This window comes from Rhinolophus ferrumequinum, chromosome 4, assembly GCF_004115265.2.
Source record: "Rhinolophus ferrumequinum isolate MPI-CBG mRhiFer1 chromosome 4, mRhiFer1_v1.p, whole genome shotgun sequence".
NCBI lineage: Eukaryota > Metazoa > Chordata > Mammalia > Chiroptera > Rhinolophidae > Rhinolophus > Rhinolophus ferrumequinum.
In genome coordinates, this window is record NC_046287.1 from 77,651,707 (window position 1) to 77,668,551 (window position 16,845).

At 37.1% G+C, this 16,845-nt stretch overlaps 1 protein-coding gene across 2 annotated transcripts in view; it reads right to left on the reverse strand.

The window, feature by feature from the left end:
- The window catches only part of STOX2 (storkhead box 2), a 114,455-nt gene that overhangs the window by 57,681 nt on the left and 39,929 nt on the right, over positions 1 to 16,845 (reverse strand). The window contains exon 1 of one of the 2 annotated variants that reach the window (XM_033104567.1): positions 1,900 to 1,980. The exons of the other annotated variant lie outside the window; for it this stretch is intronic. Within the exon in view, the coding sequence (XP_032960458.1) occupies positions 1,900 to 1,906 (7 nt within the window). The 5' untranslated portion in view covers positions 1,907 to 1,980. Of the gene's footprint in view, positions 1 to 1,899; positions 1,981 to 16,845 lie in introns of those variants that run through there. 2 annotated transcript variants of the gene reach the window in all.

Below are 16,845 nucleotides of genomic sequence, written 5' to 3' on the forward strand. Positions count from 1 at the left end.
TTTGTCCTTTACTGTATCTGTCATTAATCTCTGCGCACCAGGCTTCGCATCAATCAGAAGTCATTTATTGTGTAACTTGTCACAAGATATAATGACTCATGCTAGTTGGAACTTGCAATTTCTCCTCTTCAAGAGGGCTTCTGAACGAGTGAAAAGCTTGTGAAACAGTAATTTAAACATAAAGTTTCTTTACTTTCGATTTTACTTAATCTTTCACATGTTAATTTGGCATATGTTAAATGCTCTGAAATGACTTAATAATGAAGATTTTGCAAGATCATAATCTGATCCACAAGGACATATCAAATCACCTAAATAAAAGAGATTAGAATTGTGCTACTTGATTAAAGGAAACAAGTTAGCATATAGCTATACAAAATAAAGATGCCTTCCTACAGAAATTAATAAATATGATTTCTAAAATTTAAAGTAAGGATCTTTTATAGCCTGCAAGATAACAAATGTAACAAATCCTGCCAGTAACAAGTGGATTGTATTACAGAGTATCCAATCTTATGAAAACTGAATCATTAATGAACCTGAACACTATTTAAATTATCAAGGCATGCCTGAGATTTGAAACTACACAATTAATTTCTCCCCAGAGAAATGAAGGTAACAGAACATCCAATTTTTCATAGAGAAAATGTATCTGTTTTGTCAACAGGTGGATTTTTCTTTGCATTCTTCACAGGGTCACTGCACCCTGCTTTGTTTTAGACAAAGAACTCCAGCCTACTTCCAGGGCGTCCCCATTCATGGAGTAAGCGCAGGTCGTTGGCTCTGGCATTTATGTCACTAGACAGAATCAACATGGTGGTGAAAAGTCACAACCTAATATCCTATTTGTGCCATAAGTATTCTGAACAGATTGTTTAAAACCTAGACATATGTTCACATTTCTTTATCCTTGGTAAGGACTTTCTTTACAAAGACTTATAAACAGTAATCATATAGATGAGCAAAATTAAAGCTGGTTTTTAATTCTTTAAAAGAATAAAGAAGTGTGGTTTGCAGCAAGACCAGGTACTGACTCCTGCTCTGTGGCCTTGTATTTTGTGAACTGTGATGGCTGAGCTGGTCAATCATCCGGTTTCAACCACATGCCCGTGGCCTGACCTTAAAATAAAGCAAGGTAGCTGACGGAGTTCACTGGACTATGCAGCCGCCGCAGCAGCAGAAAGCATTCGTTATTGTTCGAGGTGCTTTTATTCTTTGTTTATCCATTTAAAGGCTTATAAATTTTTATGAACTCTTTGCGAGGTAAATACAACAGGGTGGCAATATGACAGCTCGGAGAGCTCTGTCCACAAGGTAGCTCACACGCTTTCCATTTGTGACAGCTGAACCAGGTCATCTACTTAGCTTCCCCCCTTGTGACCCACCCGGCATTTGGGGATGTGTCTTAACCTTTCCAGGGCACTAGGTTACTGTTTATGAATGTGATGAAACATTCTCTAACCATCCAAAAGAGAGAATTCAAGTCCCTGTATCACAGAGGACCAGAGTTAGGGCTTCGGGTTGAGCTCATGTATCTCTGTCATACCAGCATCTTGATGTATTTGTTTCACAAACCTACCATCAACATTTCTAGATCTTTGCATCTGTAAATACAGCTTCCCTTTACAGCTTTAAGTTTCAACTGTCAAATCATTATTCAGCAGATAATTTTGGAGCAGTCAGACATTATGTTCAATTAATGAAAAACTATATAAGATCAATATTAGGATATAAACCGGCCAACTTCAAGGAATCTAAAATGAACTAAACCTCCTGACCAAGCAAATCCGACACTCTTTACAACCCCCTTTATATCTATTAAAAGATTTATCATAAATAAAAGACTTTAAAAAGTAATCAATGCCAAAATATTCTCTAGAAATGAATAAATTTGCTTACCCAACATAAATGCACTTTAACATATCATTTATCCATCAATAGCTATTGTCACTGATGCCAGAAATCAAAAGAAATGTTGACTCTAAGCAGAATGACTAATATGGAGGGTTATCTCTTTTTTTAGAATACGCTTGAGATTCTATATGCAACATATACACGTGTTAAGTTATCTCTAATATACACATGCACATATAGAAGAATGAATAAAAGCAGCTGTAAAACTTCTTAACATGTTATAGTCAGTAATTAAAGCAAATAGGAATGAAAACACTCTAGACTGCAGTCTTTTGGAGGCAGGAGCTCATAATCCCCAAAGATTCAGAAGCATTACCTCATTGCAGCCTTGAGACAAGCTGAGCATTCACTCTAGGTCTTACCCAGCATCCTCCGGTTCACACAAAGACAACAGAGGCGTGACCAATCACATTGTGGCTAGCAGTCACTGTTTCAAAGCCCTCTCCCAGTATTACCCATTGACATGCTCGCTGGCAGCCTGCTGAACTTGTCGTCATGGCAACACATCCCAGCTGCTCACCGAGGCTTGTTATATTACTTTTTCTTTTCACCACTCACTTAGCTAATTAAAAATTTAGGACCATGTTTTGCATGTTGGATGCAAACTGAAACAATGCAGGGTCCTTTTTCTCTTTTCTTTTCTTTCTTTTTTTCAATGGAGCTTTAAAAAATGCTGGGAAAAGCGATGTGAAGGACACTCCCATGAAGTCCCAATATAACCAATCAATAGAGAGACTGCATGTAGCTCTAGCCAGATGGAATTTGTCGCTAAACCTAATCTGCAGCAAAGCAAAACCAAACCATGAGCATCGCTAAAGATGTTCTTCCTGTTTTGAAATATGTAAGCCAATCAGCATCGATGATTTATGTTGAAATATTCACATTATTCCTGGTCAAAATGTTCTTTAAATATTTTTATTGAACATGATTCTGATTTAAAGCAGCTCTACCCATAATTCCACAATGCAAGCAGAGTAAATAAATAAATAAAGCACAGAGAAAAAAAAGATCCTGTAAAAACTGCCAATATAGCAAGTGCTAAAAGAGGTGCCAGCAAAAAGCGTATCTGTGAAAGTGCCATATGTTTTAGATTTGACCACCAAAATGGGCCACTGCTGGGGCAGGACGGAAGCAGCAGGTCTGCAGTTGAAAACCCACAGAAAGAAAATGCCAGCTTTTGTTTAGCAAAGCACAGAGAAATCAATTAACCCTCCCAAACGGTTTCAGAGATGATGGCTGCATCACGGATAACACCTTTTAAAACATTCCTCTTATAACCCTAGTTATACCTATAACTGGAGTTCTTGGGATTCCAAGATAAAAATTTGTTGTGCTTTTTTTTTTCAGCTTTCCACTTAACCTATTTCATAAAGTAGAAAAAAATTAAAATTTGAAACTATGCTCATTGTGAATACGCGGAGATAAGAGACATCAAAGTGGTTTTGAAAATCCAAGCGTTCCAGTTTATGGAAAAAGTCTGCACTCATTTCAATTAAATAAGAAAACCAAGATACCAAAAACAGGCTTGGAGAGGCAGCCTGGCTTACTCCAAATAGCTCTACTAATTTTTCTCTCTGAAGTCATCCAGGGCTGTCTGACTTCAGTCCCCAAGCACGGTGTAAATATATAATCAGACTGGCAGGCCATATTCTCTCTAGTATTGCCCACATCTCTAAATTTGCAGGTCTACCACCAAATACCACTGAAAAGAAATCCCACCCCCCTGAGATGGTTAGAAGCAGAAATGTCAAACAAGTACATAGAATTCTAACTTGCCTATCAGGGAAATGGGAGGAATGCCGGCCTGCAAAGTGAAGGAGAGATGACGGACAGAGGTATTTGGGGTATTAAAGGCAAATAGTGTTTACTCTTTCCCTGTCTTTTCTCTTCAAGTCATCAACAGATGGAGCATCTATGATGAGGCTCTCGGTTAAACATGGTAGACTGAAAACAGTACCTCCCGACTCCCACTGAAGTGACAGCAAGAGGAAGAAAAAAGAACAGAATGAGAGAAAAGATGAAAGCAGATGAACCATTAAATAATTCTGGAAGCTGGAAAAACAGATGGATGAGAGGGAGCTGAGTTAAGAGAGAGAAGAAAGTTTAAATATACGTACATGAGGAAAAGCAAAGCACGGATGGTGGTGTGGGTGTAGCAATTCTGAAATAATTTTGTGTGTATGGTGAGATTGAGAAAATTAGTAAATATATTGTGGGAGAAGAAATATACAAATGCACATTGAGGAAAGGAGGAAGAGCCCTGGGAGATCAGTAGGAACTCTTGATTTTCTAGCTCTGTCCACTGAAAATCTCTAGCCCATATAGCACTTATGATCTTGGGTTCCAAATGCTATTCCCCACTAAAAGAAAAAGATTCCATAGAGAAATGACTGACTCCAGGTCTGACTCAGGAAAGGCATAAGTGAACCCAGGAACATCTTTTTGTGCCAGAAAAGCAGGAAACAGCTCAAAACCTGATGGGACATCTCAAAAGACTCAGGAACCAGACTGAAGGCATTTCCATGGCCAAAATCAGGAACAAGTTGAGTGTCTAATAGCGTGTACGCAAAATACTGTGACACATTGAATAAAAAAGAATCCATGAGTACACTGTGATACAAAAACAAACAAAAACTCAGAAAAAGTAGAGTGTGCAAAAAAGGATAGTGCTTTTTTCCCACAAATGAACACCAATTCAAAACTTCAGAAGAAATTATAGAATTTGCATTTCTAATTACCACTATAATAAAAGTAATTCAAGCAAGAATTATTGATATATGATAAAACCATAGCATAAAAGATTGTTGGAAAACAAGCTATTCATACAATCTCAAAATGTCAACAAATAGATTACTTTTTAATTACAAAAGATATACCACCATAATCAAATCACCAAACTTAGCGTCATCGAAGAGTCGAAGAACCACCACGTCCCTACTAATGTTCGTTATGCACTGAAAAGAACACAACATAAATTAGGAATATTTCCCTGACGTCCCCCCAGCCTCCCAAAAAAAATTTAATCTAAATCTAATCATGAAAAAATAACCAAACAAACTTCAAATTGAGGAGTATTTTGCAAAACAACCAGTCTGTAATGTTTAAGAAGGTTAATATCATAAAAGACGAAAGGGAGCTGGAAAACTGTTCTAGTTTAAAGGAGGCTGAAGACATGTAACGTGATGCTTGGTTAGAGCTTGGAATTTACAAATAAGAGTTAAAACAAACAACAACAGGGCATTATTGTGATAATTATAGAGGGCATTATTGGGATAATAGGAAAAATTTAAGTATGAACTGTACACTAGATATTATCATTATATCAATGTTCAACTTTCTGAATCTTGTAACTCTAGTTTTATTATGTAAAAGAATATCCTTGGTCTTGGGAATTGTACCCCTAAAGGTGAAGTGCCATGATTTGCACCTACTTTCACATGGTACAGAAGATAGACACCTGGATGGATGGATGGATGGATGGATGGATGGATGGATGGAACAAATGTGACAACATGTTAACAATTAGCAAAACTAGATGAAGAGTACACTGGTATTCATTTCATTTATTTTATAATTTTTATGTTATAAAAAATAAATTAAAAGTTGTAGAGGGTAAAGAAATCTGGAAAGTCCGTAGAATGTAGGTATTGTTAAAGGTGAGGTATGAAACGGGCTAAAAGAGAACTATTGTTTGATAAACTTTGTAAGGAGAATTGAGGCTCTCAGTCCCACTCCTTTACCTAATGCAGCTACCTCTCAGCCTAGGCAAACAACAGAAATCTTACTTTCTGGAGAGGTTAAACCAGACAGCTTTTTAACTTGGGGAGTCTATGCACAGTTGAGGGAGATAATCAAATACTAAGTAATATAGGATTACATAAAAAAGTGCCATACTTCACTCGACTTCTAGCATGATGACAGCAAATCTTGAGACTGGTAGACTCTTTAGGAAAACTGGCTGGTGGAAAAGACCCACTGTAGCCCCTCCAGATCACTCTGCAAGAAGGCCCAACCGAGGACAAGTTCTATCCCCCACAGAACTTCCAAACAGCATTTTAGTGTCGGTAGAGATCAATAAAAAATAAAAACTAGAAAAGGAAATTTAAAGAAACAGACACGGCATAGAGCATCCCCTAAAATTAATATTCCCAGCAAGCTCCTGGCGATGTGGCCTAGCAAAATAAGGATGTAAACCAAGCGATACAAAGCCATGGTGCCTAGAAAACAGTCGTTCCAACATAGGAGTGGTGAGAAGAAAACTCCCAGATAACAGCTGTTAGCCAGCCTAGAAAGCAATTAGTCCAGGTGGGGGAGGAGGATAGGGAGCTCCCAGAGGAAATTCTCCAAGAAACTAGGGGAATGGATCGATTATTTGAAATACTAGAGCACTTTGAAAAAATAAATACTGGTGGGTATATGGCACATCTGATGGAGCATTTGGAGGAAAAAAATAAAGGCAGATGTATAAAAAATCTATGAAATTAAAAAAAAAATGACAATCATTAACTCCAGGCAAAACAAATGGTTGTATGAGGTGTGATCAAACAATACAGTGAATATTTAAAAAAAAAAATTATTACAGTAAAAGACACATGGCCATTAATCCCCCTCAAAATACTCCCCCTCACTTTGAACACACTTATCCTATCATTCTTGCCACTTTCTGAAGCAGTTCTGCAAGTCCTCTTTCATGAGTGTCTTTAGTTGCGCTGTCGTGGCTGCCTTGATGTCCTGAACAGATTCAAAATGCTTTCCTTTCATGGTCATTTTGACTTTGGAGAAGAGCCAGAAGTCACGTGGTGCCAGATCCAGTGAATAAGGTGGATGAGTACACACTGTAATGTTTTTATTTGACAGAAATCACCGTACCAGAAGCGATGTGCGACATGGAGCACTGTCATGATGGAGGATGAAGCAAAGACATTCACGAAAGAGGACTTCCAGAACTGCTTCAGAAAGTGGCAAGAACTATGGGATAAGTGTGTTCGAAGTGAGGGGGCAGGTATTCTGAGAGGGATTAATGGCAATGTGTCTTTTATTGTAATAAATTTTTAAATTTAAACATTCACTGTATTTTCGGATCTCATCTCACATAAGACAGTAAGTTTACTCGTAGGACAATACTGGGTCCTCTAAAAAAGAAAAGTTTTGTAATCATCATAATATGAATGCTGATTATTGATTTATCTTTAAATTCTTATATAACTGTGTTGAGAGGACAAGGGGAGGGGAAATAAGTATATAAGGAAAGCTAAAATTTCATTTGCCCTACCGGAAAGACAAAAGATAAAACCCAAAATTAATAAATCAAGATACAGAATTACAAGCACATTATTTAGAAACTGAACAAATACTAAAGAAACTACTAAAAGAGTCTTAAAGGATTGACCCTGGGAAGTGGGAATCAGAAATGGTGGAGGGCAGAGGGTGACAGGTGATTGGTATTTTTTATTATACTAGATAGGAGAGTGTGTAGGTGTGTGTGTGTGTGTAGATGTGTACTTGCTATAATAGTTGTATTATTTGACTTTTTAAACTACATACATAATTGCCTTTGTAAAACTAAAATTAAATTATAAAAATAAAACTATGATGCATAGCATAGACTTGGATAGGGCAGAAATCAATCATTAGTCATACTTTTATTGAGTATCTCCTGTGGACCCAGCACTTACTAGTCTGTGACTTTGGGCAAGTTTTTAACCTCCTAGTGTCATAGTTTTCTCATCTGTAAAATGGGTATGAAAATAATACATACATCATCAATAGCATGTGGCACAGAAAAAATGCTCAATCAAGCAAACTATTATTCATTCTATTAAGAGTGGGGCCCTGGGCTTGCTACTGGGGAGCAACATGAACAAGAGACAGCCCTGCCTTGCAGGACTTCGGGGGAAGGTGACAATAGTAAGTGGGCAGTTCCAGTGCAAGGCCATGAATGGGTAAAGGCGTATGGGGGTAGGAGGTATGTTCATGTCCCCCACTTCCCCTCAGCAACTCTGCACGAAAGATCAGCATTTCCAACGTAAATTTCAGAAAACACTAGTCCCACAAAACACTTCTTAAAAAAAAAAAAAAAAAAAAGTTTTGTGGTCAAATCAGCCTGGGAAAGTACAAGTTATACCCCCTTTGGGAGAGTTACCACCCATATTAGCATATTTATGGCTCTGAACTTCCTACAGTAAAGAAAATGCTTTGACTTTGTTTAATCCACTCTTTCCCAAACAAATTTGGTCAGGGAACTCTTTTTTATTTAAGAGGTTCTGGGAGCCACTGCGTAGATCTTAAAACTGTCAAGATAGAGAAGCTTCTACTCTGCTCCTCCTGGTTCATAGCCTTTTAAATTCCCTTTTCAGATACCCCAATTATTTTGACAATGTTAAGTTTCCAAACTTTTAAAGTAGTGAAAATATTACTTAATAGAAACTCCCCCAACTAAATCACTTTTGTGAAAAGGAATCTGTGTTGATGAGATCTGGATATACTTTTGAAGATGATTTATCGTTGATTTCCAATAATTCAGAACCAAGAGAAAGCTCCAACAAAGTTTTTAGAACACAGGTAAAATCAGCAATCGATTCTCTACTCTTATATTTAGAAGATGGATAGATACTATGAATTGTGGGTGATTTGTGAAATGGGATGTGCTATGACTTTTAAAGTATATATAATGAACCTACATCTTAAGACCTCAGTTCAAACACCTTTCAGACAAAGATAGCAAGTGGGTTCTGCAACAGTTTTCCTGTTTTGAACTATGTACGACTTGGATTATTTAACATTCACTTGCTTCTCTTGCCTTTTGAGAAAACTCATAAACACATTCTCTCAGTACTGAGGTTTTCTGAGAAAGGGAGGCTAGAAATCCAGTGTTGTTTATCTCACAGAAAACAAAACTGCTTGAATGTATGAAAAAAGAAAAAGGGTTATTGGAGAAGTACTGGGCAGCGAAAACAGCCAATCACCTACTTTGTAAAAATTGGATAGAAGACTGTCTTCTTCTAAATCACTGATGAAAATAATCTTTGAAGAGGCAGCAGTGGTGATTTCTTTTCTCCTCCCATGCTTCTCTTCCGTGACCCGTCACGCCAGATCCTTTCTCCATGCTGAAGGGAAAGTGGCTTTTAAAAGTACCTCAGTGTGGTCATGTCACTCCCCTAAGTAAAGCTTTTCAACTGCTCCCCTTTGCTCTTCTTCCTAAAACTAAAAACTCTTTCACATGGGTTGCAGGGTGCTGTATGCAATGCCGCCAGCTAACATCTGTTGGCAGGCATTCTGTCCCCACATCTCGTCCCACAGGCCTTGGAGCTCCTGAAATCAGTCTTCTCTAGGCTTTCCACAGGCTGCCCTTTACTTGTTTGGGGTCCCCAGGACACTGGGAGCTTCTTGGGGTGCTAGGTCTTATTCACCATCACATCCCCAACCATCCAGCTGCCTGCCCTTCCAAACAAACTCAGCCAGGGCAGGCCACTTGCTCAATTGAGGATGGCCAGGCCAGTGATTTACTGGGCCACTCAGTCTACCCTCCATCCTACCCCCATGGTCTCCTCAAGGGATCTGTCACAAAAAAATTTGTGAAGAAACAGAAGTTTCTGCTCCCTGACACTCCCTACCCAAGTCCTGCCTCGGTCAGGTTCCCCCACTTCTATAGTTCATAACAGGCTGTGTAGTTTCCTTCATGTTTGATTTCGTCTCTCTCTCTCCCACGAAACTGTGGGTCCAAGAAGGATCTTTGCTCATCAGCAGACAGCCTCAAATAAGTCCCCAGCACTTACAGCACCATCTGGCCCACAATAAGTGCTGAGTATGTGAGTGAATTCATTTTTAAGAGTCTTAATCTACCTGGAGAAATAAAAACTAAAAGAATTTCGGTTTTAGTTGCCCTTTGTATGCAATAGCAATGTAATTTAATAAGTGTAATGCAGTTAGCGCATTAATCAAATATAATAAAAATGCAGTGCAATGGTGAGAAGAACACACCTAAAATGAAATTTTTATGATTTTTAATTCAATTTATTAACTGTCTTTGGGAGACTCTAAACCCCTCAGCGGTACACCACATGAGAAAAGTGGGGAGAGGTGACATGGCCAGAGGTAGAGCATAAATGCTGAATAAAATGAAAGCACAAAGTGCAAAGTAGAATTTGGCTAAATTACTAAGACCCTCAGCCTGAAACAACAACAAGAACTCAATAAAGAAATATAATTTAAAAATACAAAAATATGAAATATATTGATATTAAATTAAGACAGTATAGCAAATCACAAATCCAAAATATTAGGACTATAATGGCAGTTTCTTGAAATTAAAGATAAAGGAGAACAGAAGTAAAAATGACAGCTTTGAATTCCCATGCTTAAAGAATGCATATTGTGATTCTTTTAAAACTTGCTTATTTGCGCATTTGTTTAGTAATTTGGCTCCTGAGTTTTTACAACAGGAGATCATTTCTGAGACCTTCTGTCCTAGTCACTAGGTCTCTCCCTCTTCCCGGGTGCCTCATCTTGAGGTCTGGTGGGTGGCTGTGAACACTGCTGCACCCCTACTATGACACCAATAACTTCCATTTCTCCATGAGGACATTTAAAAAATTACCAAGACCAAAATGCCACTACTGCGTGGAGCTTTAGTTAGCAGATATCACATTATTTTTTCTCACGATCTCTCAGAATTAGCATCTTATTTTCGCAATGGATAAACTGGGCGTGAGGAGAAGATCTAAGATTTACTGAGCACCCCTGAAGTACCAGGGACTGTACATCACATGTTCTCTCCTTTAATCGTAACAGCTACCCAGTAAGTGAGGTCTCATTATCTCAATTTTAAGAATAAAGTATTAATACACTGAGAGCTTGTCCAGAGGCTACACAGTTCCTAGAGAAACAGCCTGAGAGGAGCCTGCCTAATGATGACTCCCCAAACTGTGTGTTGAACGGACTAACTAACGTGGAGCTAAATTGGAAAATACACAACCTGCCCATTTTGAAATGCTACATACCAGTATAAGGACAATAATAAATGTACAACTTAAAAGCAGTCTATTTACTGGCTTCTTCGTTGGAAAGAAAGTAAGGCACCACATACTTGTTAGATATCACTCTACTTACCCCAAAATGCAAGCGTGTTACAACGGAGCCTTGTTCTATCAACATAGGATAGCACAGAATCAAGTAAAAAGCCAACTAATTGTAATACATATGCCAGCTGCTACAATATTAGTATGTACGTGGTATTAGGACACACAAGAGAAAACATTCAACCCTGCTTGGGAGAGCCCAAAAAAAAAAAATGCCACAGAGAAGGTGCCCGCCGAGGAGTCTTCAGGAAGGAATAAAGGGGAAAGGCATTTCAAGCAAAGAAAAACGTGTGTGTATTACAAAAACAGGAAGCGGCAACTATTCCTTTCTTTAACCTTCACAATAACCCAATGAGGTGGTACTAGTAGTAGTATTCAGATTTTACAGATTGGGAAACAGAAGCACAAAGAAATAAATACTTCATACAGCTAGTGGGAGACGGGGTTCTGTGTATAACCAGAGATGAGACAACAGGGTGTATTTTGGGCTGTGTATTGTACGAGAAGCAAAAGACAAGCCAGCATGGCTAACTACACAATTAGCATACCAGGAAATGCTGGCACCAACAGCTAAGTATTAGGAATTAAATTCTTGCTACTGTGCTTGGCACTTTTCACATAATCTCACTTAATCCTCCCAACAACAATAATCTCTGACGTAGCTATCCTCACAGTAGTTATTTTACAGTGAAGAAATTAAGGCTAAGAAAAGATAGCAAATTTGCCTGAAGTCACAAGAAATAAGTGCTGGCTGCATTCAGGACTTGAAATCAAATCAGTCTGACTAGAAAGCCCATGATTTTAACCACTATACTATCCTGCTATTTTATTAAACACTGAGGGGTCATTTGAAATGATTAAAAAGTGTTTGTTACTTTGAATTTAGCCAATACCTCATATTTATTTGTTTTAGAACAAGACCAGTTATACGTGGGGAACATTACTGCATTCTTACCAAAATCATTTACCCTGAGTGTCCATTTACATAGAAAATATTTTAAATTGTTCCATTTAAAAAACCGTAGTCCTAAGGGAGCTATGCAGCTACATTCAAAATGTATTATTCAAATTTAGAACATTAAGAATCTCATGACTGAAGTTTTTTAAAGAGCTTAAAGAAATCCATACTAAAAGGACGATAAGATGACTGCAGTTCTTTGCAAGGAAAGAGGAAATGTGTCCCAGCAAAACAAACCAAATATAAAAGAATGTATTACTGAATGAGGACAAGAGATCACTTTCAAAAGCCTTAGAACTTGCATTACAGTATCCTTTAGTTGCCACTAAAATGTTGTGCTGTGATTTCAGGGATGTAAAACAACTTGACTGTGCCATGTTACATGGTTTCCCACAACCCTCTGCAACATTCACAGTCCCCAATAAAATCGAACCTTCTTTGTTTTCACAAAAGTTTTTCTGCCGACTAGGGCAATGGTTCCATTTTCAATGCAAGCCTATGGGCACACACAGTATCTTATGCCCAATAGAACTAACTTGAGCACAACTAGCTTTTGTTCAAAATACAAATGCAACCTGGGAAAGATCTATAAAATCCAAAAGACAAACTTACTTATTGTTCTCAATAAATAAACCACTCTAATCAATCAATAATCAATAAGTCACGTTGCTCTTGCTTTCTAACCAGTAAATGGCGATACTATCACAGCTCTCTCAGCTAAAATGAGTTCTGTCTTCTGTCTCCCCCACCTCCATCCCCCAAATTCTGTAAATAGGACCTCCCTGTGTTTTCACTCTTTGGAAATACCAAAATTTTAGATATTTAAAAAATTTTTAACTTAAAAATACAAAAGACATTAGAAAAATAACAAACATCTGCATAGCCACCACCTCAAATTGGCAATTGTTGAAATTTTGTCATGATCTTTTTCTAGAGAAGAAATGAAATCTTTCAGGTAAAGGTATAAAATTCATTGTCTCCATACCCAGAGGAAATAACTGTCATGAACTTGATGTTAATATTTCCGGTACATTTAAAACACTTTTACATATGAGAATGTATGCACAAATGATATCTGATATTTTTTAGGTGCAAAATGAAAGATTTAACTAAATTGTATCATATTGTGGATTGTTCTACACCCGTGTCTATCTTCTCTATTGGTGTGCCCAATATCCAGTACAAGGTCTGGACATGGTAGATATTAGATAAATATTTGTTGAAAGAATGAAAACTAGGTTTGTAATAGGGCAGTTCCATAATCTGCTGAGTAGATAAATTCTTCCAAACATTCTTTACTAGTAGACATCTTGGTGCTCAAATGCAAATAGAGAACTTATATTTAAATGACTTTTTCATTCATTTTAAATGCATGTTCAAGGTACTCAACAACATCACTAATAATCAGGGAAATGCAGATCAAAACGACAATGAGGTATCATCTTACACCTGTTAGAGGGTAAAGACAAAAGATAACAAGTGTTGGGGAAGATGTAAAGAAACGGGAACACTTGTACACTCTTGGAGGGAATATGGTGTAGCCACTATGAAAAACAGTATGGAGGTTCCCCAAAACATTAAAATAGAACTACCATAGGATCCAGCAATTCAACTTCTGGGTATCTATCTGAAGAAAATGAAAGCACTAATTAGAAAAGATATATGCACCCCCATGTTTACTGCAACATTATTTACAATAGCCAAGATATGGAAACAACCTAAGTGTCATCAATGGATGAATGAATAAAAAAAATATATGATATATATATATATATATATATATATATATATATATACACACACACACACACATATATATATATGCAATATGTATATGTTATATATAATAATATATATTATATACAAGATCGGACAATTAAGTTTGCAAACACATCCTAGAAAAACTGCTACATATCACTATGGTCACCTTTGAAGTGCTCCTCTTGGGAAGCTATGCACCGATGCCAGCACCTAGTCAACCCTTCAGAGTAATTTTGGAACTCTTTTTCTGGAATGGCCATCAGAGCTGTCGTTGTGTTACCCTTGATGTCCTGAATGTCATCAAAATGTCTTCCTTTCACTATTTCCTTTATCTTTGGGTAAAGAAAGAAGTCATTGGGGGCCAGATCAAGTGAGTAGGGAGGGTGTTCCAATACAGTTATTTGTTTACTGGCTAAAAACACCTTCACAGACAGTGCCATGTGAGCTGGTGCATTGTCATGATGTAAGAGCCATGAATTGTTGGAGAAATATTCAGGTCGTCTAACTTTTCCATGCAGCCTTTCAGCACTTCCAAATAGTAAACTCGGTTAACTGTTTGTCCAGTTGGTACAAATTCATAATGAATAATCCCTCTGATATCAAAAAAAGGTTAGCAACATTGTTGCAACAAGTTTGTGAACTGTCACACCTCATTTAATGGAATATTATTTTAACCATAAAAAAAGAATAAAATCTTGCCATTTGTGACAACATAGATGGACCTTGAGGGCATTACGCTAAGTGAAATAAGTCAGAGAAAGACAAATACAGTATGATCTCATTTACTGTGGAATCTGGGCGGGAGCAGGGAGAAACACGTTCATAGATACAGAGAACAGATTGGTGGTTGCCAGAGGCAGGGGTTGGGGGGTGCACAAAATGGGTGAAGGGAATCAAAAGGTACAAACTTCCAGTTATAAAATATATAAGTCCTAGGGATGTAATATACAGTATGCTGACAATACTTTAGTCAACTTTAGTTAACAATACTTTATTGCATATTTGAAATTTGCTAAAAGTAAATCTTTAAAGTTCTCATCACAAGAAAAAAAAACTGTAACAATGAGAGGTGATGGATGTTATCCAGACTTATTGTGGTGAACATTTTGCAATATGCATACATATCGAATCATTATGTTTTACTCCTAAAACTAATACAATATTAATGTCAATTATATCCCAATAGGAAAGAAGGGAGGGAAAAAGGGAGGGAAGGTTAATTTTAAAAATTAAAAAAATAAATGCATGTTCAATAAATACCTGATGGGGAATAGATAACCTTAATGTAGTATTTAAGTATTCACTAGAGTTTGGAGGACTCATGTTAATACCATGTGAACTATTCCAGTTATGCTCAAAGAAAGGCCTATTTTCTGAGATGTGGAGGGATAGGGCAGCTGCCATCTTTGTTGTGCAGAACCTGACCAAGACACTGCAATAGGGATGAACTAACAAGTAACTACTTTTTTTTTCTGGTTTAGTATTGTCAACTATTCTGTGAATTATCCCCAACTTCCTATAGAGGTTTAGTTCTCTCCTCTCTCTCTGTATACACTCTACTCTGTTAGAGCATTTACGACACTGCAATGTAATTGTCTGTCTTCTGTACACCAAACCATGAGTTTCTCAAGGGTAGCACTGATTTTTAGACATCTGAATCCACAGCACTTAGCTCAAAGCTCAGCAGTAGCTACAGTGAACTGAATCTCTTGAGTAGGTTTTTAAAAATATAATAAAATTCAAGAATGATTCTGTGCTTCCATTGCCCCTCATATGTTTTAAATTCTTGATCACTTCATTTCTCTACATTTTTATTTCAAAAACATTTTTAACACGAAGAATTCCAAATATTTCAAAGTTGACAGAATACTATACTGAACACCCATGTACTTATCACCCAGCTTTGATGAAAGAGGAATGAAATTCATCCCTCTTTATAGAAACTAAAACTGGAAATCACAGATGATATATTATAGGTATGATTTATCCAAGAAAACCTATACAAACTTGTATGCAAAGAAGAGTCTTTGGCCCTACATCAAAAAGGTGTTTTCAGTTAAAATATTTTAGATTCTTAAAAAATATACGGAGATGGAAGGAGAACTGACTCTGGGTGGCGAACACACAATGTGATATATAGATGATGTATTACAGAATTGTACACTTGAAACCTATGTAACTTTACTAACCACTGTCACCCCCATAAACTTTAATTAAAAAAAAAAAATGGCTCCCTGCTTTAGCTAAGTTTGTCAGCTGAACTAGTTATGGTCCTGTATGTAGACTGTCAACTTTGCAAACACAAGGTCACTGTCTCATAATATCCATACCAACAATTAATGCTGGTTAAATGATTAAATACATTAAATAATGAAGGCTCACTGTTCTTTTCCAGACTAAACTTTCATCTGGAATAATGAGCTTTATGAAATTTGGAATCTCACAGTTTCTTTTGTATGCCATTCTGAAAGCCGACTACACCCCAGATTTTTTCCAGAAGTTTTAACTACTGCCAGAATTGGAATTCAAAGCCCCAACCATTAGATGAACTGTTAAGCAATGCTTTTCAAAATACAAAGGAAGAGGTCTACTCCTTTATGAAATGAAAGTATGTGACTAGGATAGTAATAACAACTAATTCAAGCCCATAAGAATTCTTTTCAAAAGTTAACTATTAAAAAGAAATGTTTTTTAAAAACCAATGATAGAGAAAATCCCTGTAAATGTCGTCTGTCTCCCCATTTAAAACTGTATTATCCTTGCAGTTCTGTAAAGGCCCCCAGTGTCATTTGTTTTCTCCAGAGGAAACAGTAGTTGGCCCATCTTTTACAAATAAAGAGCTTTTTTTCTTTTTGGAGTGCCTAAAACGTCCATTTACAAATGTAAATTATGCAATATGGATTTTTTTTTTAAGAAAAGGAGGAACATAATTAAAGAGGAGCTGGAGGACCATAGGTGTTTGTATGTAGGTTCTAAAAATGAAAGCAGAAAGTGGGAAGTATCTCATAGATACGCGCTCAGAAGAATCAGAAGCCTCTGATGCATAAAATCCAGATCTAACAACCTGAAGTCTGGTTTGATGGGGTAAGTCATGAGTGTTCTACAGTTATCTAACTTATTTTTGTTGTTTTAAGC